The 25,863-nt window shown below is 42.9% G+C and overlaps 2 protein-coding genes across 6 annotated transcripts in view; one reads left to right on the top strand and one right to left on the bottom strand.

Annotated features, from left to right (window-relative positions):
* Positions 1–16,966, bottom strand: part of MAP3K21 (mitogen-activated protein kinase kinase kinase 21) — a 53,980-nt gene extending 37,014 nt beyond the window's left edge. For 4 of the 5 annotated variants that reach the window (XR_004645054.1, XM_034765096.1, XM_034765094.1 and 1 more), the window contains exon 1: positions 15,903–16,966. Coding sequence is in view for 3 of the 5 variants with exons in the window: in XM_034765096.1 (XP_034620987.1) it covers positions 15,903–16,707 (805 nt within the window). In the remaining 2 variants the exon portion in view is untranslated. Of the gene's footprint in view, positions 1–1,756; positions 1,929–15,902 lie in introns of those variants that run through there. The other variant, XM_034765097.1, reaches the window with a different exon arrangement.
* A 4,569-nt stretch (positions 16,967–21,535) lies between these two features.
* PCNX2 (pecanex 2) overlaps positions 21,536–25,863 on the top strand; it is a 232,827-nt gene continuing 228,499 nt past the window's right edge. Inside the window, exon 1 of the mRNA XM_034765099.1 lies at positions 21,536–21,689. Coding sequence (XP_034620990.1) covers positions 21,537–21,689 — 153 coding nt within the window. The 5' untranslated portion in view covers position 21,536. The remainder of the gene's footprint in view (positions 21,690–25,863) is intronic.

Here is a 25,863-nt window from a genome sequence, read left to right on the forward strand (position 1 = left end):
CTAACATGAATGTATAGGCTAAGATCTCAATAATTAGTATAAAGAGAATGTTAAAATAATTATGAGTGTTATGCCTTTAGATCTGAATGAAAGGCCTATTGTTTTCATTTACATTTCAAATGAGTTCAGTAGAATTCCTGAAATTCCTTGTCAGTCAGTGTGACCGAAACTAAAAACAGTGAATCTTGCACAAGTTAATAATTGGAATATGGCCAAGTTTCATTCTACAAAAGTGACAAAAGGGCTTGTAGCACTTCAAACTTCTGTTTCCTGCTGGTAGTCAGGAAGAACTACATTATTGTATATATACACATTAATCAGCTGGGAAGCAAAATGCTCAACATAACTAATAAACCCAAGCCCAGAGCTAATTCTTCTAGACTGGTAACCTAGCAATCTGTGTTAGACTATCCTTTTGTGACTTCTACAGATTTCTGACCCTCATTAGCTTCATCCAGAACTGGCCTTTACCACCTCGTTAGCCTGCTCAGTCAATCCTGAGTGAATTGTTTTTCTAATCCCTATTTAGAAAATATATTTTCATAAACCAAGAAGTTTATTTACAGCAGGTATTAAAGCAGGGTGAAACAGTTTCAATTTATCACCTATTGACTCAACATTTAGAAGTGCATAACAAGTTATATATTTTTGTTGAAAATAATCATATTTACATTAGTACTCTCTCGTGTCTAAAATTTAAGCATAAACCATTTCAGAGCAAACTCCAAAGACACATTTTAAAAAGTTTACACTGCCAACAATAAATCTGTCATAATTAGACAAAAAAAGCACCAATGTAGATCATAAGTAATTCGTACACTTGTCCTCTACAGATAGTAGATCCAAATTTTAAATCAGAAAAATCAAAAACGACTAATCAGGACTACTCAAAACTGAAGGATTGGAGCCCCCCAAGACAGCGCAGTCACTAAATAAAACTATTACCCACTGGCCCAAGTAAAAGCTTGTGCATACTTCCCCCTTTTCTCCCCCTCCCCCGCACACCAAAAAGTCAAAGATTTCAGCTGTAACAAAACAGCTATGGAATGAGTTCTCTCTTTTGTAAGAGTAGCATACATTTATCAGATTGGATGCTTGAGGAAAAAATCTCTCTCCTTCCCTTCTTCGGTATCCTGTTCCCTTCTCCAGTACTGGGAAGTGATCAGCAGCCCTATGGACAAGTGTTCAGAAGCAGTTTAAAGTATTTGCTTTCTGAAAATTATGGCAACCTAACATGCTGTTTAATTCAAATGCTACATTTCTTAATGCAAAACTAAAGCCTGAAATACATGCTATTCAAATGTTGCCTGTGCTGAACGATGAAAGGGTGACTATTTGACCACATTTTAAAATAAATAAATTGTATAAAAACTACTGGTTGTGTCACTTTTACTCCTTTCAACTAAGTTCCTGTCCTTTGCCCTCAAATATATCCCAGTGTCTTTTCTAGACCACAGCCCTTCACACAGCTCTTTAATGGAAAAGAATTCTGTGCCATTTTGACAGAACCTCAAAAAGGGCAAGTCTCCCCTCCCCAACATCCTCCCTCTCTTTAGATATTGAAAGCTTTTTCCTCTTTGGGATAGGCTGTATGGAATTCCCAAACAGTCTGAGATCCAAACTGTATAATTAAAAAGAGGATTAAGATGATAGGATTTAGATGGATCGTCTAAATCAAGAGAAACAGTATATATAACAAAAACTGCTAGTTTATCTAGTCTAGGCATTACAGTAATATAAACAGTTACAAACTAACCTGATACTTGATAAACTGGGGAAGTACTATAGGTTTAGTTACAGTCTATATAGAAAATCTCTCAGTGACAGCTTTCTTCTCTCACCCTCTTGCATCTCCCAGTCTGAGGCTTCTTTGAGCAAAGCAACATCTGATACATCCACTTTTTTCTTTCCTCTTAAGTACAGGTCTGTCGCATCTTACACACATTTAACATGAGCGATTTCAGCTTTACGCGGTCGGCAAAAACAATACAAAAGAGAAAAATAAATTTTAATACTGTACCTGTAGTGCGGGCGATTCCACCCGCCACTGAACTCAATGTAATTTTCACTATATGCGGTTTTCGCTTTATGCGCTAACCGCGGAACGGAACCCCCGCGTAAGATGAGACTCGCCTGTACCTAGCTTCTCCTAGAATCTGTGTGTCCTAATTAACTACCTCCTTTCAGTTACAGACTGTGATCATTTTGATCTTCAAGGAGATAAGAGATCATATTCTCTCTCTCTCTCTCTCTCTCTCTCTCTCTCTCTCTCTCTCTCATACGAAGGTACTTACACAGATGTCCTGGCCTATCATCATACTAGTCAAGCCTCCACCAATGTGGCACTCCCCAGCTTTAATACCAATGTGTTCTTCACTGCTTCATTTCACTCCAAATACTCTTTTCAAGGTAGTTTCCCACAATTACAAACTTCCAGGGAACAGTTACTTTCTCCCCACCTCCTTATGGTCCCTTATTGAGAAGGAATCCTTTTGGAATGCTAATTAACATATTTTCTAATGTTTACTGTCCCTGACCCAGGAGACAAGTAGTAGCTTACTAAAGAGACTGGGGGAAGGGCAGGGAATTTTAATGATTATTTACGATTTCTAATTGCAGTAGCACAGTGAATAGGGACCCATTGTGCTAGGCCTTGCACTGACATAACAAAATGATGGCCCCTGTCTAAAAGAGCTTACAATGTAAATTATAGGCCATGTCTACACTTAACAGGATCTATGCTGCTGTGCGATCAACGCAGTGGGGGTCGATTTAGCAGGTCCTGTGAAGAGCCCGCCCGTGGCTCCGCTCTCCCCAGCGGCGAGCCCCGGCCACGGCCCCGCTCTCCCCGGCGGCCGGAGCCGTAGCACCGCACCACCCCCCTCCAGGTGCCGCCCCAAGCACAAGCTTGGTGGGCTGGTGCCTGGAGCCGGCCCTGCTTCTATAATCCTATTTAATATAAATATGAAGCAATTGCTTACATCTTTTCTGTTTGATAAGGTTCATGAAATCTGTGGATTGTTTGTAATGTAGTTTTGGAAGAAGTTCTATTGCATACTCTGATGATTTTAGTTGATCTGCAGTCCATAGCAGTTTAATTCAAAAAGTTGTTAGCCTCTCTCCTAATTTTGACCATGGAGAGACCACAAAGACAATCAGACATTTGAGAGTTGCTGATGACAATCATTGGCTGCACTTTGCCTGAACTTTCTTTTGATTACAAAAACTTCTCCAGGAGTAGCTAAGTCCTTTTTATCAAGTTTTTGCTATTGGTAGATTCAAACAGAGGACCAAGGCCATTCACACTTTGTTTTCTTTAGTTAATAGTGAGTTTGTTTCTGCAGCGCCCTCTGCGACTGCCTTATCTAGGACTTCTCTAAATAGCTCAGTCTTGTGCATTTTGCAAATACAAGTTAGTTTGCTTAGCCATTAACCTAGCAAGATTAGAACTGAAGGTACCCATGTGCTACTACATTTGCTGCCACCGATAGTCACAGATCTTTGAGACTACCAGAGTACAAATTATATATTATAGTTATACCACATATCCCATACTTCTCACTGCTATAGGTTGACTAGAAGTTAGACCATATAATTTTTGGAGGGTGGCAACATCATCACTTCCCCTCTCAAACTCAGTTTAAGTACTGCTTGTCAATTGATTCAGTTCCTGTAAATTCCAAATGAACATGAAATAGAGTTGCTTATCTTGCATTTTTACTTGAACTGACAGGAATCATATACCTTTTCTTTCCAAAACCAAATTATTAGCCATCGTATTAAATGTGTTCCACGCCTGCTTGTTAACAGCACACTACAGCAACATGTGCCTTGTGTATATGGAGGGATTTGCCTCAATTATACTCATTATTGCAGCACAGATTATTGCTTGAAACTCGGGTAAACTCTACCAGGGCAAGTAATGGCTTTACCTGCCTACACTTGGAGTTTGCACCATTGACGATACACTTGCCACTTGTCTGCAAGTTACTACAGCTGAAATTCCCTTTAAGTATTAGGGGCAAGGACCTCACCTTTGTCCCTGTATGTTGTGCATGTAATGACTTTCAAGCTGTGGATCAAACTTTCGTACAGCTCACCATTCATATTAGAGGATTTTTTTTCATCTTAGAAAATAAATGGTATGGGGAGACAGACTAGAAATTTGTCTACCCTCCAAGTCAGGGCTAGAGAGACATTTTGCACAGCTTGTTATAGACCCTTTAATAGCTTTTTACCCACCATTTAAACAGTAATGGTGGAAGACTTCAACCCACTCCATTTTGCTCTTAAACTCACTACTGTTTAAATTTGACAAAGGTAGACATTTTTAGACTCAACCGCAATCGCATTCTAAAATTAAGTCTGAACAGAGGTGCTCCCAACTGCAGAGACAGAACTTGATGACAACTATCATGAAAAGTCCTTGATTGAAAAAGCTGACATAGACACTACTAATCCCATAAGAGAAAGGCAACATTATAGAAAAGGAACATGCGGCAGGCAAAATCTATCAATGCACTCAAACTGCAAAATTAAATCATCTGATTTTTCTCTTGGAGAGGGGAAGAGAAATTAAAAGATAAATTACAACAATATGAAAAGATTCATGAAGCATACACTGTAGGTTGAATGCAACTTGCATCATCAACTCTCCCTCCACTTCCACTGTTATAAATATTGTAACAGCAATTTTGGGCAAATGGAAATTGTGGAGAGAATGAAATTGTCTAAACTATTTGCTAAGGAGACAATGTTGTAGTTAAAGAAGTTATGAGTTACTTTACAGGTGTACTAGTTGATGCTTAGGCTGTGCTAGAATGCTTGATAGAAATTTCAGTCCTGCTCTAGGAGGATGAACTTGAGTGGTAAGCCACTACAATTGGACACAAAAACCCTGCTATTTTAAATACTCAATTTAAATGCAGGAGTTAAAGCTCTCATTAGACAAGTTATTATTATAAGAACCTTAAATAGTAAGCATTCTGTAATTCTTAAATGAATGGATTATTCAAGATTAGTTTTTCTATTTAAATTCCATGTTTAAAGAAGTGTTACAGTACTAACCTGACTCTTCTGTGATTTTTGCATCATACAGACAGCAGTCACCATTAGAGACTGTCAACTTGAAAAATGTTGAGCAAATTCACTCAGAATTATTTCAGGTATTATACACTTACCCATGAGCTCCCATTCCAATTTTTTTTTCTTTTTTTTTTTTTTAAAGAAAGCCAGTCACTTTTGCTATTTTGTTTTTAAACATGGCTTTCCTCTAGCCTCTGCCTTTGACCCAGCAACTGAGGAAAAATTCTGAATACAATGCAGGGAGATTCAAATATAAAATGCTCATAAATTTTACTTGTAACAGTAGTAATCACTTTTGCCTAAGATTTTAATATTTGTTTAAATTTGTACAAAATCTAAGAAAGAGCACCTGACCATTCATTCTAGACACCCTTATCATTTGAACACAATCAAGAATTTCCTTGGCAACTCTATCCAACCCTTAAAAAGAGCAAAGCCAGGCAAATTAAGGTTTGGTGTACCCAAACCCGACCTAATGGAACCAATAAGCCCAAAAGATCAGGAGTGATCCGTACGAACTTCCACAATTCTCATTTGAGTCCTGGGCATTCCACTCCAAAACAAATCAATGTATGCTGCCCAATATACAGTCCTCTCCCAGTAGGGGTTTCTTGTCCCCTAAACCAAACCTCATGGCAGGGGGAGGTAGGTGGTTTCCTCCTCTCTGGACTGGATCCCAATCCACACACAACCAAGGAGCAGCCCATTGAGTACAGCTGAGTGAAGCTTTTTAAATCATGTGTCAAAATTTTGACTCTACCTGAAGAAGGACACATTTTTCATTAAGTGCCCCTGTTTTTTTGACCAACTGTAATGAGGAGCAGGGAGGCCACAGCCAACCTGAAGACCAATGGTAGAGGGCCCCCTTCCTACTACCCTTGCAGTGTCTCCTGCTCATAACAGCAATAGCCAGCCCCCAACTCCCCTAACAGTGACAGCAGCATTGGAGTTGCCTCTCTGTAGACTTAAGAAAACAAGACTGCATTGATTTATGCTTTGTTCACACCTGGAAATTCTCTCACAACAATAAGAACTAAAACACTTTTTAAAAAATGAAATCTTAAAGATTCTGCAAAATTTAATGACAGTCCCACAGAAAAATTCCTGCTTGCTCTGGGCAACTGGCTTTTCTGACTCTTGGCCCAAAGTACTGTATGGACATACTTTAGTGCAAAGTTAAGGGAGCTACAAAGATCCCATACTTTGAAAATTTAAAAAGACACCAAACTTTTCTTCTCATTCTAAGCTGACCTAGGCTTTCCTAATTTAGAACAAATGCTTGACTAATCACTGTGATGACTCTAGAGAACAGTGTTTCAGTTTGGTTTTAATGACAAATCAAGAACACAAAAATAAATGTGATGCTTCTTTTTGAATTTCCAATATTGGGGGGGGGGGTGAGGTGGAAATGGAACAATGAACTACAGAGGTGAAATAGTTACCACTGCAGTTTTAGAAGGAACAAAAGGGGAGGGGCTGACTTATCAGGCCTGAGTTAAAAGCACACCTGTCAAAACACAGATTTCAGTCGCCAGGAAGAGAACAAAGCACGATTATGTTGCCAACATTGGGGCTGATTTAACTGGAGCTATGACCCTAAACACAGAAGTATCAACTTGGCAAGAGACTTTCAGAGGGAGGGGGAAGACTTTATTTATGATTTTACTCAAATACTTTAATTGTTCATAATAGTGTATATTACCCAGGGTTTTAATACACAAGTGCTAGATGTCACAAAAAGATTTTAAAACAGCTGTAAAATGTAATTTTGGTATCTACTTCAAGTTACAGGTGCAGGAATAAGGTTTCAAGTATAGGAAAGTTTGGAGCAAGAAAGCAAACATGATGGAATTTAAGTGAAATCCCAAGAGTCACAACTTCTAACATTCAAGAAGTCAGAAATTTAACTTAAAGTCATGAAGTTTGTTACTATCCTTATACAGCACAAGTTAATTTGTATTTAACAAACATGTTAAAATATTGGTCTCATCTTATGATTCACAATAAGTAATTATAGCTCATCCATCAAATTCGATGGGAGACTCCATCATCAAAATATTTGTACTGTTAAAGCCAAATGTGCACCTAATTTTATGCTGCTATGCGTGCTAATTCTACCTTCAGAAAATGAAAACTTTTTTTTTTTTTTTTTTTTTAAAGCATATACTTTTTGAAGCCATTGTTAACTTAGGGCAGCGTTTCCCAAACTGTGTTCCGCAGAACGCTGGTGTTCCACACGATGTGAATAGGTGTTCCGTGAAAGATTCTTGCATTTAATTTTTGTACTACTTTATATGCAATTTCCAGTTAGAAACTGTTAGTTCAAGTTATTTTAAATTTGTATTTTTGCTTTGTTTTATAAAAGAAAATATATTTGAGCATAAATAAAGCAATTTTTACTTGAAAACCAAACAACTACAAAATAATATTATAAGTGTTCCGTAATAGGCTAAAAAGTGTTCAGTGGCCAAACAAGTTTGGGAAACGCTGACTTAGGGCATTAGAATTAGTTTTGGAAAGAAGGAAAGACTAGAGGCTTTTAACTTTGCCCCAGTACCCTAATAGTTCAAAGTGCCCATCTACACATTTTAAATAACACTTATTTTACACAGCCATTTTCAGTTCAAACCCTGCTATACGGGGGCTGAAAATATTTTGAGAGATAAGAAACTGACAGTCTGCAAACAAAAAAATCCAATAGCTAAGTTTAACCTTTAGATTCTTCAGGAATCTATAAATTGGTATTAAAGCTCCAAAGTTAATATTAATGTTACTTCTCTACTTTTTACAAGTCATTGTAAAAATTTTAATGGCATTTCTATGTTGTAGCTAACAGTGCTCAAACACAAACACATTCATGCCGAACAGTAAAACTTAAAACTGAAAATCAAACTGGATCTTCTCAAGTTTACCAGCACTACACAAAGCGTCTTGTTCCCACATGATATATACGCCTAAATAGCATGCAACATAATTTTCCTTCTATTTAGGCATATATATATCACTTCGAAAGTGTGAGGCCCAAGGTTTTAAAAGCTTTTTTGTGATGTCTATTTCTGTTAATTTCAATGGAAGTTAGACACATAGGCACTTCTGAAAATTCCACTAGGCATCTATCTGCATCATTGGGTGCATAACTACTTTTAAAAATCTGGCCCAGTATTTCTAAAGACCTTGTATAAAAGTAGGAAATTATGAAGTTATGTTTTTTATTTTTATGTGTACACAAGCAAATACTGATGTCATAACTAGGATAGCAGTAATTTTGGCTATCACCAATCAAAAGCTCCAAAACATATTTTCCTTTGAGAAAAAGGTTACAGTCAGAAAATTAATGGGGATGTTTGGGCTAGAACTAAACCCTGTTTTAGCCCCCCCAAAAAAGTCACAGAACCTACCCTCTCCAAGATTTCCAGTGGAGAAACTTGACTGGAGGGAATCCAAGATGGAATTTGGAGGAAAGGAACTCAAAAGAACAGCTATAAAACAGCTCACTTAAGGAAGATTGAAGATATATTTAATTATTATTTTATAACAAGGAAGATGGGGAAGTTGTTGGCAAGAAGGGTCAAGGGAAAGACTAGATCATGACTACATTTTTGAAAGAGCCAACAGCTGTTCAGGGATGGAGTCAAAGATGCAAAACACAATCTTAACTACAAACAAAATAAATGAATAGGTCAGAGTTAAAGCTGTGTATTTAAGTGTGATTTTCAGCTGTTTGTTGGGCTGACTGAGGGCAGCAGTCCTGCTGAAATGAAACTGGATATGTTAGAGAAGGCATTAGTGTTGTAGAATGGTGGAGTATTGTGACTGTAATGGACTAATGCTTGAAAAATCAGTTTGTACTAGGTGTTGCCTTTAATGTACGAGTTCCTGGCTTTTGGTATTTGCATTGTAAGGAAACATATCTGATCAACCTTAACTCTAGTTTAAAGAAGTTTATGTATGGCATTTTTAATTTTGTTCACCTGTTAGAGTCTAGGATAGAGTTAACACATTCAGAGGGGGCAAATCAAAGTTAACTGCTTTGGCTCGATAGATTAGGTTTTCGACCCACATATGAGATAACTAGAATATTATTCACTCTTTGGCAGGTTAAGGACTTTATACACAAACACTGTATTGCATAGAACTAATAAAATAGGTATATTGCCAAGAGATAGCCATTGTATGAAAAAAAAAAAAAACACATTAAACAAGCGACTGTGATTTTTACTTTAAAAACATGTTGCAACAAGTCATCCAACTGCAGATTAGAATTACTAGTTTCTATAAACTACTTTATCCACTGCAATCAAGACATATAAGTTGCTACATGTAACGGGCAAGTTTATCTCCAAACACTAAATTAACTTTAACACCACTTTCTGGACAAACTCAAAAAATGCACAAAAAATACAATGCCCATCCTACTTAGACACAGCTGGTAAAGTGTAATATGTTTATGCTGTAATGTGGTGTTTGGTGTCTGGAAAAGCCAATGGGTCTAATTTTTAGTGGTGCTGAGCATGTGGGGCTCCCACACAAGAACATGGGAATGTCAGGTGCTCAGAACCTTGGGGCGGGTGTGTGTGTGGAGAATCAAGACCTTGATGTGAGAGTACACTAAACCATTAAAAAAGATTGTTGAGAACAGTACAAAAGAAAGAAAAAGAAATACAAGGCAAGAAACTCAAAGAAGTGACCTAATTTTACAAAAGATACATAGATTAAAAAAAGGTGGCACATCTATGCCATTGAATTAAAACAGACCCTATTCCCTTAGGAAAGGCTTACTTTGGAAGTCATTAGGGAGAGATGACACAAACTAAAATTTGCAAGTATTGTTCTATGCTAGCACAGCATTTTAAAAAGTTTGGTGCAAGATGGACAGCAATACTACTACTTTCCACTTACACATCTTCTTTTTTCCATAGATCTCAAAGCACTTCAAGATGGGCAAGCATTACCCCCATGTTATAGATGGGCAAACTGAGGGACAGAGAATGTAACGCTGCAGGTCTCTCTCCCCCCTCCCAACTCTCACAAAGCCAACGGAGATGACATGAAAACATAGACCCACATCGCCCAGTGACTCCAGGATGGAAACTGCCCCCAACATTTTCTGAATGAAGTTATGGGTTTGTCTCCGTCATACTAAGGAAAGCTCACTGTTTTGAAAAGTATAGCTCATATAGATTAATCTCAGACCTATCATAGCCTATCAAAAGCCAAGAATTTTTCTCCATAAGGAGAGGACAGAGAAAGAAAAGCTGAAGAGAAACAATCCTGAGTTCAGAAGATTTAAGAAAAACTCGAGGGGAACAGAGGTATTTTTGCAAGTTTTCAGTATCATCTTCTGACTGGAATAACCTCTTTTTCTCTCTCAGTTATTTTAATAGTACACGCCACCATAATTTGAGTGGTCTTGCTGGGAAGGACCTCTGAGAAACTCTAGGAAAGAGTTTGATTTTTGCCTTCCTTATAAGCAGCAGGGACCTTACTTCAGCCAGGAGCAAGGTAACAAGAGTGATTTGGTTAACAGCTGACAGCAGTTTAATCAGAGCAGGCTCTGCAGCCTCACCAGTACCCACCCTGGTTCCTGAGGCATCTCTGTCCTACTGTCTTGGACACCTTCTCACTATCCCTTTTTGGTGCCTCTTAGCCATGGCAACAAGCCTTTCAATATCTCTAACACAGTCAACCTCTGTGCATTTGGGGGGTGGGGAGGGAGATCCTCAGCATATTCTAAATAATAGCATTCAATGAGTGTGTGAGAATGCTATTTGTATGGATATTATAGTGTTAATCTACTTACATCACAGTTGTTTATTCAGCTTTTAAAAACAGTTTCCTATTTTCAGTTTTGCTATTCCCTTCTTAATTTAAATAAAGCCACATCAGGTAGACTGTCCACTTTCTGCGGTTTCACTGTTCACTTTTTGTGTGCGATTCCTTTAAATTATAAGCTACTCTGAGTTTCCATGGAAAGTTTCCTGCAGGTACTAACACCTGCATTCAGGATGTGGAACTTGTTTTTCCCAGCTGGAGGCACTAAATGTTCTAAAATCAGGTACTGGAATTAAAGTAGCATTTGCAAAGTGCAGGCTAATACGTGTTCACTAACATGCAGTATAGAATCCTAATCTAGACAAGGCCCTGAAAAGTTTGCCAAAGGCTCAAGTAAACCCAAATCTCCCTAGCCCTCATTTAATTTGGTGCCCCTGTTCAGAAGTAAATGCTTGACTTTATTTAAAGAGAGAGTTAAATATTTAAATAAACAAACAATTATGGTCACTTAAACACCCCTAACTCTTTCTTCAGTATTATAACTGTTAACCAGAAACTCTTAGATAAACATTCAACCATCAGTTTCATTAAGTCAAACAGCAACAATAAGACAATACATTACTTTAATATTAACAAACCCATATGATAGTTAAAGAAGACTTGAGTATCTGATTTCAGATTGTACCCCAAGGATACAATTAAGGATGTACAGGTAAGTAATTGCACAGTTTTTAACATTTTCTTTTTCTTCAAGTGGAACTTGAATTTATAATTTCTCAACTTATTTATGTTTTGAGAAACTACAATGATTTCCTCGGGATTTTTTAAGCAGATGTATCAGATAAAGACAGGTAAAATCCTTCTTTCAATCTTGATTCTATTTTTTTTTTTTTTTTGGCCTTGGAATTTCTTTAGATTAATACCAAAGTTTGGAATTGCTTAGTGACAAGAGACCCTGCAAGCCACCCAGAGGTGGACCATGTTCCTTTCCAAACAACCTCTTCCTTCATTACTGCCATCCATGTAGGTCATGAAGACTGCAAAACATACATGTTTCAGAGTAGCAGCCGTGTTACAGGTACATTGATAAGTGTTACATCTATATTTAAAAGGTAAAAATTGTGTTATTCAAAAGTGGACATAACTATGTATTTTTGTGATGACACCTTTAAGTGTGAAAGATGGGACATGGGGGAGCACAGCTGTGCATGCCTCTCCCACCTCCTCTCCCCAGCTAAAAGCAGAGTGTACCCCTTCACTCATGCTTCTGGGAGCTCAGCTTCCTGTGAACATCATCTCCTTCTGTTTCATGCAACTTGTGAAGAAACAAGAACACATCAAATAGAAGAGATGGATCCTATGTAGAAAGCTTACGGTGCTCGGAGCCTTCCTGCATGAAGTGATATCCTGTACTGATATCTGCCAGCTAAATCCATCCAGTAAGTCCTAACTACCTTTTCCTCAGAGAGCAAGGGGAACAAGTGAAACTGACAGGCACCACATTCAAAACAGGTAAGAGGAAACAAAAGTCCCCCCCGCCCCCCCTCAAAAAATCAATCTACATTTGCCTCCTTTATTCCCCCCCACAGGAAGAGTTTTCTCCCTGCTAGTTTTCTCTTTCTCCATGGGGATGGAAAATGACAGATCCTGGCACCTCCCAACTTTCCTTCTCATCTGGGGATAAAGAAAGTACATGCCACTGGCTTCCCTCCCATGGACACTGGTTCGGGGAAATTTACACAAAGCTAGCCTGTCTTTATACCCATCATTCTGCAAAAAAATCTCATTGCTCTCACCAGGGCTGTCCCTAGCTATTCTGGGGCCCTACGCAGCCCCCCCGTGGACGCTGGTTCGGGGAAATTTACACAAAGCTCCAGGCCCGGCCCTGCTGCAGTCTTCAGGGGAGTGGGAATGGGGGTGGGGCATGGGCAGGAAGAGCTGGGGAAGAGGCGGAGCAGGGGCGTGGGCCATGGAGAAGAGGCAGAGCAGGAGCTGAAGCAGCACACAGCTGTGCAGGGCACCAGGAAATTTGGGGCACCAAATTTCCTGGTGCCCTACACAGCTGCACATTTTGCGTAAAGGTAAGGATGGCCCTGGTCCTCACTGTTGCTGCCCTGGTCAGACAGGATTTTCTTCTCTTCTCCTAGATTGGCAGCTGTGAGATAGTACTATTATAAGGTCCTGGACTGTCCAGAAGACCCAAACTACATTAGCTGATTTAGGAGGGGACAACATGCTTGTTTGGGCATATTCCATGTGTGTACTGTGGTTGTTGATGCTAAGTTATTAACATCCTGCACCAGGTAGGGAATAGGCCAGTGATTCTTGAGCCAGATTCTGCTCTGAGGAAAATAGTACAAAATCAAATCAATAAATAACCTCCCCCAAAAAAACCTTTTATCTGAATAGGGTAGAATCCAACCTTTAAGTCTGATGGACCAATTATTGGACAAGAGGATGCTATCAAAGTGGCAGACAAATTTCAGATTCAGGTAATCCATTTCATGAATATATTTCAAAACAATGAATACACCAGCTCACTCTCACCTAATCTTAATCTCAGTGAGACACTGGTTGAGACTCAGAACCATGTCATCAGCTGAGTTGGATGTGAGCAGCATAGTGAAAACACCCCCGCCCCATGCTCAGTACTCTCCTAATGGCATCATATACATCTTTAATGTGGCAGGTGGGGGGTAGAATAGCACACTGCAGCTCCATTCACTTGAGTCCTTTGGGAAAAGGATGAGTTGCCCACAACTACCTGTTGAGATCTTGCCAAAAAAATAAAAAACTGCTGAAGGGCAGCTCATCACCCCTGCCAATGTTTGCAGGCTACTCAACAGCATTTTGTGATCAATGGTATCAAAAGAAGGTGATCTAATATAACCAGCACGGACATTCAGTCTACCAGAAAGAGATGGTCAATCACTGCATTCTGTCTGCCAGTGCTAGGTCTATACACAGATTGAGAAGGATGAAGATTATGAACAGCATCTAAATACTTTGAGTTGTCTCATAGTTTGGGGAAAAAATTAATGTAACACAGCCTGGGAGTGCAATTACTGCAAAAGTCTTGGTTCAGTGGGTCTTTTAGAGAAAGATGAGGGTATGTTCCTGGGTATGACTTGGGTACAAAGATTTTTCTGATGCTTTTTTCCATTTTTAATGTTTGTTAGTGGAAGTAAATTGTTACTTCTGTATGATTATTTAAAACTGTTGACTGATGAACTATTTTTACATTGGTATTAATGCTGATGGGTGGTTATTTTAAGTATTTTTGTCAGGGTGCTCAGAGTTTTTATATGGGTGTTTTTATAATGTTAAATCTAAATGAAATAAAGTTAGAATTTATCACCACTGGTTGCAACATGAGCAGTGTGGATAAGGTGCCAACAGCCACTAACATTTTAATCACTCCGTTCAGAGCAAGTCTAAACAGTGTAAAAAATATCAGTAGCTGCCAACCTCTTGTCTGCAAGAAAACCTCCATCACTATCCCCCTCTGGTGAAACTACCAGTGTGAAATATTAGAGGGAAAAAAGGCTAGCATAGACAGAGCCCCCAAAACTTAAAATGACATTAACCACAAGAACATAGTGATCTAATGGTGAAAAGCTAATTCAAACATGTCCTATGATAGTAACAACCAAGTGTTGTTCGTCCAAAATCCAGTTTCTAGGGGACCAGCACTCACAAAACAAAAGGATCTAAAATATTCGCAATTTTAGCAACTCCTGCAGAGAGACCAAGGATTCACTAGACATAAAAACTGAGCTCCCTCTCACTCCTTCAGGTGATTTTTCATAACAAGAGCAGAGGAATTTCTACTACCACCATCTCACTGTCTTTTTTGAAATGAAAGAACTAGAATCTCCATGTCCATTAATCTGACACCATTCATCAGCACTAAATCATGTTAACGAAAAAAGTATGATAGAAGTCAAATATGTGATAGTCACCATCATTACATCTTTTATTAATAAAAAAATAAGGTAGGAGGAAGAAAGAAGATACTATGAAAAACATTTTCTTGTGAAGTTTTATAACCACAGAACACACAAGGAAGAAAGTATATTATGAGTCTGCTATTTTACTCAGTTTTCTTTTTTCTTTTTTTTTAAGTTTCTGTCTAGGAAGATAGGACTTTGCTCTCTGTGTTACAATTAGGTATATAAACTCTGTGCTAATTTTTAACAGAGTTTTTACCTAATTAGTGATATGGTTGGCTTACATATCACATGATTGATCAGTAACCAAGACAACTAACCAACCATGTCACTCTTGCCAGAAGCTCCCACTGCCACAAGACTGTCTTCCAGCAAGCAAATAAACACTTATTTCAATATAGCTCTTCCTAATGGTGTCAGTTTATGGTTTTAACCATTCCTCCTCCTTTTTAACTCTGTACAGAAGGATATCCCCAATGCATTACCACAGGACCTACTTGGAGAGGGGAGGGCATGTTATGCCTCGCTGAGGTACCACAGGATAGCTGCCCAGATTTCCCCAGAAAACAATATAATGTAACTTATGCAGTGTGCATCAACACCATCTCAATAAGTTGGTTTGTGGACACCAACTGAACTTGTAGCCAGGTAAGATTGGTTTGAGCATTGGCCTGCTAAACCCAGGGTTGAGAGTTCAATCCTTGAGAGGGTCACTTAAGAATCTGGGGCAAAAATCTGCCCAGGAATTGGTCCTGCTTTGAGCAAGGGGTTGGACTAGATGACCTCCTGAGGGCCCTTCCAACCCTGAGAGTCTATGAATATAAGATCAAAATGTCTAACTGGTTACAAAAAGTCACAATTACAGGTGTAACGTGTAAGTCAAAGTCTCATGTGTTAGCGCCTTCATTCCAACTGTCCACATCCAGCAGCTTGTGACAAATGTATAGCTCTAACAGGCCATGTCCCTCTCACTCCATAAATCTGATTTATACAGCAGCCTCCTCTCTTTTGCTGAGCATAAAAAAACATGGTTAAAACACACTAAAGAGATAGTTGAAATACCCTCTTAAAACAAAAGTCATTTAGAAGACTTACTATTGCTCGATTTGAGGTCTCGGTGTAGGATGGGGACGATGGCTTCCTCGTGCAGGTAGAGCATCCCGCGGGCTATCTGTACTGCCCAATTCACCAGGATGTGCGGAGGTACGCGGCGGCCCCACCGGCTTCCCCCGCCGGTGGTGGCTGCCCCTGCTAGGGCTCTATTGAGGGAGCCTCCCCTCGCAAACTCCATCACCAGGCAGAGGTTGGGCTCCCGCAGGCAGACTCCGTGCAGCTCGATGATGTTGGGATGCTTCAACATGGAGAACAGCTTGGCTTCCTGCCGCACGCTCTCCGCTGTGGCCATGATGTCTTCATCGGGGTCCTGCCGGGCCGCTTTCACCGCCACTTCCTGGCCCCTCCAGGTGGCCCGATACACTTTGCCGAAGCCCCCCACGCCAATGATCTCCTGCAGCTCCAGATGTTGGAAGTCAATCTGGGCTGGGGAGCCGGGCTGGTCTCCCCCGCCTCCGGCCCGCCAGTCCTGCGGAGCCGGGCTCGGGGCCGGGCGCCCGCCCTTCTCCTGCTGGCGGTGCTGGGGCGGGTACCGGCCCGGCTGGTAAGTCACATAGTTGGCCGGGAAGATGCCGAGGCGGTGGCGGATTTTGCCCGCCCACCAGCCATCGTCCCCCGAGACGGCCGCATCCTTGGACAGCACCTCGACCACGTCGCCTCGCCGCAGGCTCAGCTCGTCCTCCCCGTTCGCCTCGTAATCGTACAGCGCGGTCCAGAGCGGGCAGGACGGGCCGCCGCCGCCCGCCGAGGAGCCCTCGGCCGCCGCCCCGGAGCCCAGCAGAGCCATGGCAGGGGCCGGGGCACGGGCCGCAGCAGCCTCAGCCGCGGCATCCGGGAGAGCCGGAGGCGCCGCCGGGGAAGCTCATCCTCACCTGCCGGCCGCGCTAACCGCACCTGCGCGCGGGGTGGGGCGGGCCCCGCTGAGCGGCCGGCGGCGACCCACGGGTAAAGCGGCCAAGCCCGCGAGGGGCAGCGGGGCAGGCCCAGGCCGGTCTCTGCTCCGCCTGTGCCCGCAGCTTCATGGGGCCAGCACCGGCCGCGCCGCTCCAGCCACCCAGCCCAACGGGGCCTACCTCCGCCCTCGACCGCGCCGGATTGGCCAGCCCGGGACACGTGATCCATGGGGACAGGCGGGGGAGGGTCAAAGGCAGGTGCAGGTGTAACATTCTTCTGTAACTGTGCTGAATTTAATAGAGCGATTGCAGTACCTCAAAGACCAGTACCCCTCTTCCAAATTAAAAAGAATCTTTCCAGACCTATTATTAGGCTCCAACTGGAGAATGTCTATAAGAGTTCACTCTCCCCAGATAGCGGGACTACTGGAGTGCTGTGTACATCATACCTTTTAAAAAGAGTTGATAACATGTCATGTGTACACTTGAGAAGTTAAGTACTGAAGTCCCTATAGGTTGTAGCACCTGGTGGATTCCAATAAGCACTCAGACACCCAGCTCAGACAAAGACTATTTACTCACGGAAAAAACTGTAAATATATCAGCAGTTTTAAAAGATACAATTAATAACAGAATAGTTCCTTATTTGGCTAGTTGAGGGCAGCCCCCAAGAGGATAGGGTCCCTCAGGACTACTGTCTGGGGTGCACCCTCTGGTCCTTTAATCTATTAGGCAATAAGGTATCCTTGTTGGTCCTACCTTCCAGGTTTCAATTCCACAGGGAGGGGGCTCCACATTGTCCTCCTGCACCAGTGTAGCAGTTCTTACTAGCAAGCTGCTCCACATGTGGACAACAGCCTAAGCCACACCTCAGAGGTCCTCTTTATATGTATGCCCTATAGCTGCCTTTCCTAAGAACAAAGACTCTTCCCTCTGGGCCCAATAGCCAGTCAGATCCACTGACTTCTTCCAGATAAAGAGGATTTACTTATCTGCCACCATTTATTGAAAGTCACCATCTCTTTTAGTATCTGATGGGCAACCCCAGTGCTCCTGGATAGTTCTGCAGAAAGACAAAATAAAGTTGTAGATAATGTTTTATCAAAATAATTTATTTTTAAAAGTCAAATGATCAAAACTTAGTGTGTCTTTATCAGCCCTCTTCCCCTTTCCTTTAATATAAAAGAAAGTCTTGCAGACATTCATGGGGTGTTATGAATATAGCCTTTATCTGTATATTTGCTTGACACTATAAACGCTATAAAATATAATAGAAACATTCAGCCATATGAACAAATTCCATACTGTATTTTATCTAGTATTTATCAGAAGCCACAATGACTGATAAACTGTGGAATGTTTTTCTCAGGTCAAACAAGGTACTGGTAGCCATACAATGAAAGGGTTTATGTGTTATTTAGTTACAGTTATTATTCCAAACACTTCCCCACTGTGGCACAAATATAAATATTATTAACTAGTAATTGTTCTATAAATATTTTTTGTTCTGTGTTTATACAGCACCTAGCACAATGGAGTCCTGATCCATGTGTAGGGCTTGGAGGTGCTATGGCAATATAAATAAGTTATATTTAAAAAAATAAAATACATGCATATAAATTCTCTAATGGCTCCCTCTAGTGGATTTTTCTTTAAGCAAATGTAACAGAGTATTCAAGAATTGGAGCTTCTTGCTCTCTTCATCTAGCTTTCTCTGTAAGAATAGGAATGCCCAGGTGTCTTATCAGCAGCGCTAAATTGATTTTGGAATACAATATTGTATATCTGCATTGCATCCTCAGCAAACATCTTTATGAAATCTCTCCACTGGTAATTAGAAAACCCCTTTTCCAGTGTAAATATATTACATCCAAAACAACCCCCCCCCCAAAACAAACAAACAAACAAACAAACCCTAAACCTACATTAAAAGAACAATATAGTTGCAAAGTCAAGTGCCCAAAGGTTAGGAGAAACCAAGATTCCTGTGCAACCTTAATTCAGCTCTTGGTGCATATGTGTGATGATGCGGTTATTAATTTCAATGACCACATACTATTTTTTCCACAGGAACTGCTCCTTCTTCAGTGGATGAGTAGCTATTCAACACTTGTTTTATCCTCTTAGTTCAATGTGTGACTTCAGGCCTTATTTAATGTACGCCATCCACACCCTGGCACGTAATACAGAATTATTATTTTCCTCATGGCATTTCTATGGTGCTCTCCCCATGGTATCCAAGTGCTTCACAAATTAATGAATTTATCTTCACAATACCCCATTTGAGATTAGGTGGTATTATTATTTCCATCTTACAGTTGAGGAATTGAGGCACAGGAAGATTAAAGCCAACATTTTCAAAAGTATCCACTAATTTGGGGTGCCCAACTTGAGACACCTAAGGTTTGATTTTTCAGAATAGTTAGTTAGCATTTTAATAGCACTTTATATTTTCAAAGCAGAGTTCTAATCAACCTCTGTTACAGTTGTGAGCACTAGGCATTTCTACAAACCTGGTTCCAAGTGTATCATGAAAATGGCATCCAGAAAATGAGGAACACATAGTAACCAACTATGAAATGTTGGTTTAAGTAACTTGCCTACCATCAGGTAGGAACTCTGTGCCAATGGAAGGGATGGAGTTCAATTCTCCAGGATAGCATTCAATTTCCTTAACCATGAGACCATCCTTTCTCTTCCAGCAATTATGCCATATTCACTATCCACCTCCTGCAACAAATGAGGTAGGGGCTCTGCAGACATAATCACTACCCAGCCATGATTCATTCCCATGGCATAGTCCATCCGGTGCAGTGAACGAGGCAAGGGTTATGTGGGAAAAAAATAGCATGTCATCATATAACTATAGGTTCATGTTATTAAAGACTGTTTCATATAGTGCATACACAAGAGGGCTGAATCAAGTGTTACCAGCCAACCTTAATTTTAGCACTTCCTACTTTTGAGTACTTAAATTTTCAACCTTGATGTTATTTTAATGTAGTTTTTTAAAAAAAACAACTAAATGAAAAAAACAGAAATTCCATCATATAGAACCATAATGGCCCCCTACTTGGGTTCAGACCGTTACATCCATAGTATCACAGACCTCTGCCACTTGAGCTAAGTATAGTAGCAATATACTGTTATCCTCTATGTGAGCAAGTCACTAGATGGGGCCTGGGACACACTTTACCATTTAGTTTCACATCTATTTGTTAGCAGCAATCTAGAAACTGAGGACTCCTGGGTTTAGTACTAGGTTCTGTAGGGGAGTATGCCCATTTATAGATCCTTCTGCCCCATCCCTAAACCTGTCTCTGTCCTCCTCTGTTCTTATCTGCCCCACATCACCCCAGGTGCTGCACTCCTCCCTTCTAGCCTGGCTCCTGTCCTCCTCCCCCTCTGCTCATTTCCAATCCCCACATCCGTTCCTGTCCCCTTCCTCCTCTTCTCCTATCTAGCCTCCTACCTCTCTCTGCCTCTGTTCCCATCCCCCTCCCCCTCTTCACTTATATACTGCAACCCAAATCTGCTCCTGCCTACCCATGTCAATTCTTGTCCCCATTCGCTCTCCCCCAGTCTCTAGCTCCTACAATCTGCTTCCCCACCATCCCCCAGATCCTTCTATCATTTCATATCTGTCTTCATCCAGTGTGGCTATTTCTTCATTCTCCTCTGTGCTGCCTGGGGCCAGAAGAGAGAACACTGAGAACACAGGAGGGACAGTTTCTAGGGGTGGGGGCCGTGTTTACCAGGGGGAGGGGGAAGAAAAGGGCAATGAGAGGGTGGTTGGAAATGTACAAAAGGGTGAGGAACAGGGGAGAGGGCAGTGGGTGCTAGGGGTGGGGTGACAGGCAGGAGGAAGGACAGGCAATGGGTACTGGTGGGGAGTTCTTCAGCAGGGGAAGGGCAATGGGAACTAGGGGTCGGGTGGGGGCAAGGGAGAGGGCAACTGATTTTAGGGATGAGGTGGGGGCAGGAGGATGGGCAATGGGTTCTAGGGGTGGAGTGAGGGCAGGGAAGAAAGCTAGGGTGGGAGGTAGGAGAAAGAGCAATGTGTGCTGGGGTGCAGGTGGAATTCACCAGGCTGAGGGCAATGGGTGCTAGGGGTTGGGGGGGCAGGAGGAAGGGCGGTGGGTGCTGGGGGTGAGGGGCAGATGGAAGGGCGGTGGGGGAGCAGGAGGAAGGGCGGTGGGTGCTGGGGGGAGGTGCGGGCAGGAGGAAGGACGGTGGGTGCTGGGGGTGAGGGTAGGGGCAGGAGGAAGGGCAATGGGTGCTAGGGGGAGGGGGGCAGGAGGAAGGACGATGGGTGCTGGGGGTGAGGGGCAGATGGAAGGGCGGTGGGTGCTGGGAGGAGGTGGGGGCAGGAGGAAGTGCGGTTGGGGGTGAGGAGGGGGCAGGAGTAAGGGCAATGGGTGCTAGGGGTGAGGAGGGGGCAGGAAGGGCGGTGGGTGCTGGGAGGGAGGGTGACGGGGGGTGCGTGAGAAGAAGCAGGTGCTGAGGGCTGTGGCGGGGCTCCCGGAGGAGGAGGGAGGCTACTGGGTCCTTCCCTCCGGCCGCTAGGGGGCGGGGTAGGAGGTTCTCAGCCACGGCGGCGGCGCGGAGCATGATGGGAGAATCCCCCGAGCATCCAGCATGGCGGCCCCAGCGCCCGGCGCCGGGAGGAGCCGCAGCGGCTGCGGCCGGTGCAGGGGCGGGTGAGGCGGCGGCGGAGGCGGCGATGGTGTCCCAGGCGGTGCAGCTGCTGCGGCAGGGCGTGTGGGCGGCGCTGACCGGCGGCTGGTACCACGACCCGGAGCAGAGCAAATTCACCAACAGCTGCCACCTCTATCTGTGGCTCTTCCTGCTGGCGCTGCCGCTCGCGCTGCACCTGGTGAGGGGCCGGGGAGACCTGGGCACAGGATGGGGGTGAGGGTAGGGGAGAGCAGGGCCCTGCCTATGGGGAGGGGGCACAGGCCACGGTGAAGATGGATGGAGCAGGCAGGGCTGAGAGGCGGTCATAGGGACACAGGCCATGGGGTAGGGATGGAGGTGGGGGCAAGGAACGGAGGGTTGGAATTAGAGAGGGGAGGCAGAGAGAGGGAATGGGGGAGGGAAGTAGCTTGATATAGTTGGATGAATATTTTTTCTTGATGCTGTTTTTAAATCCCTCCCTCCCCCACTTTGCTATGTTTTATCCATTTTGATTGTATTGTGGGACAGTGTCTCCTGGTCAGTACCAGTTAAGTGCTGCCCTGTTGTTGTCAGACATAGTCAATTTCATGGTCTTCTGTTCTGATACCATTTTGCTCTTCTGGTGTGAGACAGTAAGAGCTATAGATCCTATCTCTGTTATTTAGATTGCAATGGTAAATGAGAACTTGTTCACAGACTCTGATTTGTGGTGAAATAAAAGGTTGTTTCTTTCCCTGGGTGTACATAGAAATGGATCTGCAGGAAAATATGACTTTTCTTGGAGGATGTCGGAAACTAATCACATATGAAATAGAAAATAGAGGTGTTTAAAGAACATTGGGCCTAAAAACTGTGGAGTGAAACAAAGATGAAATAACGAAAATATTTAAAGTTGGGGGGGGGGGTGTCTGTGGGAGAAGATCTAATTTATGTGCATGAACTAACTTCCCAATTCCCCGGCTTCTTCCTCATCTCTCCGGGTAGACTTGCCTTTTCCAGGTTGGCTAATTTTGTGATGAATCATCTGATCAGCTGCAGAAACTGTTCTTGAGCAAATGTACCATGATTAGGTTTCTTTATCCTCGATAAGAATATTATATTTATTACAGAGACTGTCTAGGAGTAATGATGTCCTTGACTATCACTTTTCTTGTTTTTGAGTGCTTGCATTTTGTAAACTTTGTGACAGGTAGCTATATTCTTGTCATTTAGCAATCTTAACGCATTCTGAATTGATTTTTTTGTTTTGTTTTGGGAATCTTATGCAATGTTCAGGGTTAAAAATTACCAGTTACCTGCCAGTTTGGTATTTGTAGTTTCAGTGTGCGACAACCGTACTTTAAAATGAAATTGATCCTAAGAGCAGACAAAACAACTGGACTAACAGGAAAAAGCAGATGTTTTGTGATATGACAAATGGAAGACTTTTGTAGCACGCATATTGTAGTAGAACCCTGTTTATCCAATTTAATTGGGACTGGGGCCAGATCGGATAATCAAAAATTCGGATAATGAGGAGAATGCGTGGGCCTCAGGCTGTCAGCCCCGTGGGCAGTGGGGTTGACAGCCTGAGCCCTGCCACCCAATTCAGTTAATACGAAGAGCCAGATAATGGAGGCTCAGATAAATGGGGTTCTATTGTATTTCTATTCCTCACCCACATCCCCCCACAGATAAGTTTATTTTCACTCACATGTGGCACCTTGTCTTAAAATAAGATTGTGGGTGGAGATTTCAGTACAAAGTACAAATGGGAATTAGACACCCATCTCGCATTGATTTTTGGTGAGGGTTGGGTTCTTAACTTCCCTTTTGCTTTTAAAAATCTCCCTCATTAGCTGTTTAGGGGAGGGACTAGCTTTTACAGCACATTAGGCCCCCCTACCTAATTCTAGGTTCTAGGGCTTAAGGAGGTCAGAGGCGGGACTGTGCGCTCCTGCCTTGCAGCTTCCCCTGGGGGCTGCAGCCAGGTCCACGTGCCCCAGCCCCGCGGGTTCCATCAAGGACTGCAGCTGGGCCTGCCCGCCCTAGCCCCTTGGTGGCCTGGGCTTGGCGGGGGCTACAGCCTGGGCTGCACGCCACAGCCCCGCAGCGTCCTGGGCTTGGCTGGGGCTGCAGCCATGGCTGTGTGCTCCAGCCCTGTGGCTTTCACCGGGGCCTGAAGCTGGGGCTACGCGCCCCTGTTTGGCGGCTGCACTGGGGGCCATTCACCCCCCTCATGGCTTCCTAAGGCTATGCATCCCCCCCACCCCAGCTGCAACTGGGGCTTGGCGGGAGCTGCAGCCGGGGCCGCGCACCTCTGTCACGCAGCTGCAGCCAACTCTGGAGCTGGGGATGTATGCCCCCCATGGCTGTGCCCCCCGCTGCGGCCACTGGCAGGGGGTTTGGTCTCTCAGTCCCCCCCTCCCTGGTACTCCATTTTTTCCCCCCTCCCCAGACCTGTCCCTAGGTTATTTTTAGTAAAGTCATGGACAGGTCATGAGCTCGGTGAATTTTTGTTTATTGCCTGTGACCTGTCCGTGACTTTTACTAAAAATAACCGTGATAAAATCTTAGCCTTAATTATCACTACCAGAAAGAACAGATGGGTAAAGGTAGTAGTTCAGCCACCTTGAAGGTCTCAGCTGAGTTTAAGATTACCTTTTTGGAAATATCCTTTGCATGTTTCATTCTGTTTTTGCCGTATATCTGTGAAATAAAAATCTGGCTCAGTCTTCCAAAGCACTCTCCAGTTCCAATTTAGAGATGGCCATGGCAAAATCTGGGGAAAATTGTCTTGCTTTTAACCAGATTAAAAGATATTTCTGTATGAAGATCTGAGGAGTTTAGGGATTTTGTAATATATGCCTACATGGATTAGCCATTTAATCTGATATCGGTTACTTTCATTCCCCTGCTTCGTGGTGTCTCTTGTATCTTCATTCATCTGTTTAGTGCAACATTTTTGATTGTAAATTCATCAGAATAGGGACTAGTCTTTATCTATGATGTGTCTAGTATGCCTGTGGGCTCTATAGAACAATAAATAATGGGAGAGGCAACCTTTCAATTCTAGGTGGCTGGCTTTAATCTGGCCCAGGTTAGTAAGGATCAAAAGTCACTAACATCTGAAGCCTTTTTGAAATTAGTTTGGTGATGCTTTCAGTTCATTTCCAAAGGGACACATGTCAGCATCACACAAAGTGTCACTAAACTGGTTTGAATTAATGCCATTGTGTTATGGAGTCACAGGTCCGATGCTCTGGAACTGCTTGGTATGAAGCCAGCCAGGACTCTGGGTAGCGTGACTCTCCTGAGGGCACGCTGTCCAGGGCAAAAAGTCTCCTCGCCTTCGGCCTTCCTGGTCTGACCTCGGAGTATTCAACATCCCTGTTCACACCTCACACTTCCCCTTGGTGAGGGAAGCCAGAGGATCCTGCACCCCAACTCCGCAGTCATCAGTGCCTCTCAACCAGCATTGTAAAGCAGAAGGGTTTATTGGTCAACAGGAATACACACAAAGCTTGTTAGCACAGAAGTCCATGACTTTCAACAGAGTCCATCTTGGGGGAACCCCGGGCCACATGTCCTGGACTCCCCCCATCTCCAATCCCTCACAGCCGACTGCCCTGGATCCCCCTGCCTGGTCTCCGACACGCCCATCGTTCCTCGTCGTTTGTCCTGCTTCCCAGGCAAAAGGTGTCACCTGGTCGCATCCCCCTCCTGGATCTCAGGTTACAAAGGTCATTGGCCATCTCCTACATGCAGATCTCTGAACAGCCTCCCCTGCCCTGAAGGCCTCAGCAAAGGTCACGTACCCAATTCCTACTGCCTAGGTTTTGGTGCAATACAGAGGGAAACTGAGGTACACAAACCGTATTAGTATAGAACAGTAAGACTCACATGCAACATAACAAGGTGAATAAAACCCCACTTCGTCACACTTTGTTGGAAGTTTCAGCACTTAGGGTAGGTATTGAATAGGCACCTTCTCTAGAGGTGGTTTCTTCCAGAAGAAGGTTGAGAAACATTGAGAGCGTAGTACCACCCATACTGAACCTGTTGCATGAACTGAGGATTTCAGTCCATAACCCTGTCAGGACAGTACCTTTTGCTATCAATAGTTTTACTATCAAGAAAAACAAACCTGTACCTCAGTATCATGAGCAGCCTCCTAATTGTCCCTTTGTAATGGTTGGCTTGCGTTTAAAAAATGAGCATTGAATAATTATTTGCAACATAACTAATATTGTAATCACCCTCCAAAATTATCATATTTCTTATAACTTCTGTTTTATCAGGTCTAATAAGACATTCTGACTTAGATCTTTTATTCTACCTAATTACACAGGGCTCTAATATGTTCTGTGTGAGAGAATACAATTACAAAGTCA

This window comes from Trachemys scripta, chromosome 3 (assembly GCF_013100865.1).
Source record: "Trachemys scripta elegans isolate TJP31775 chromosome 3, CAS_Tse_1.0, whole genome shotgun sequence".
Lineage (NCBI taxonomy): Eukaryota > Metazoa > Chordata > Testudines > Emydidae > Trachemys > Trachemys scripta.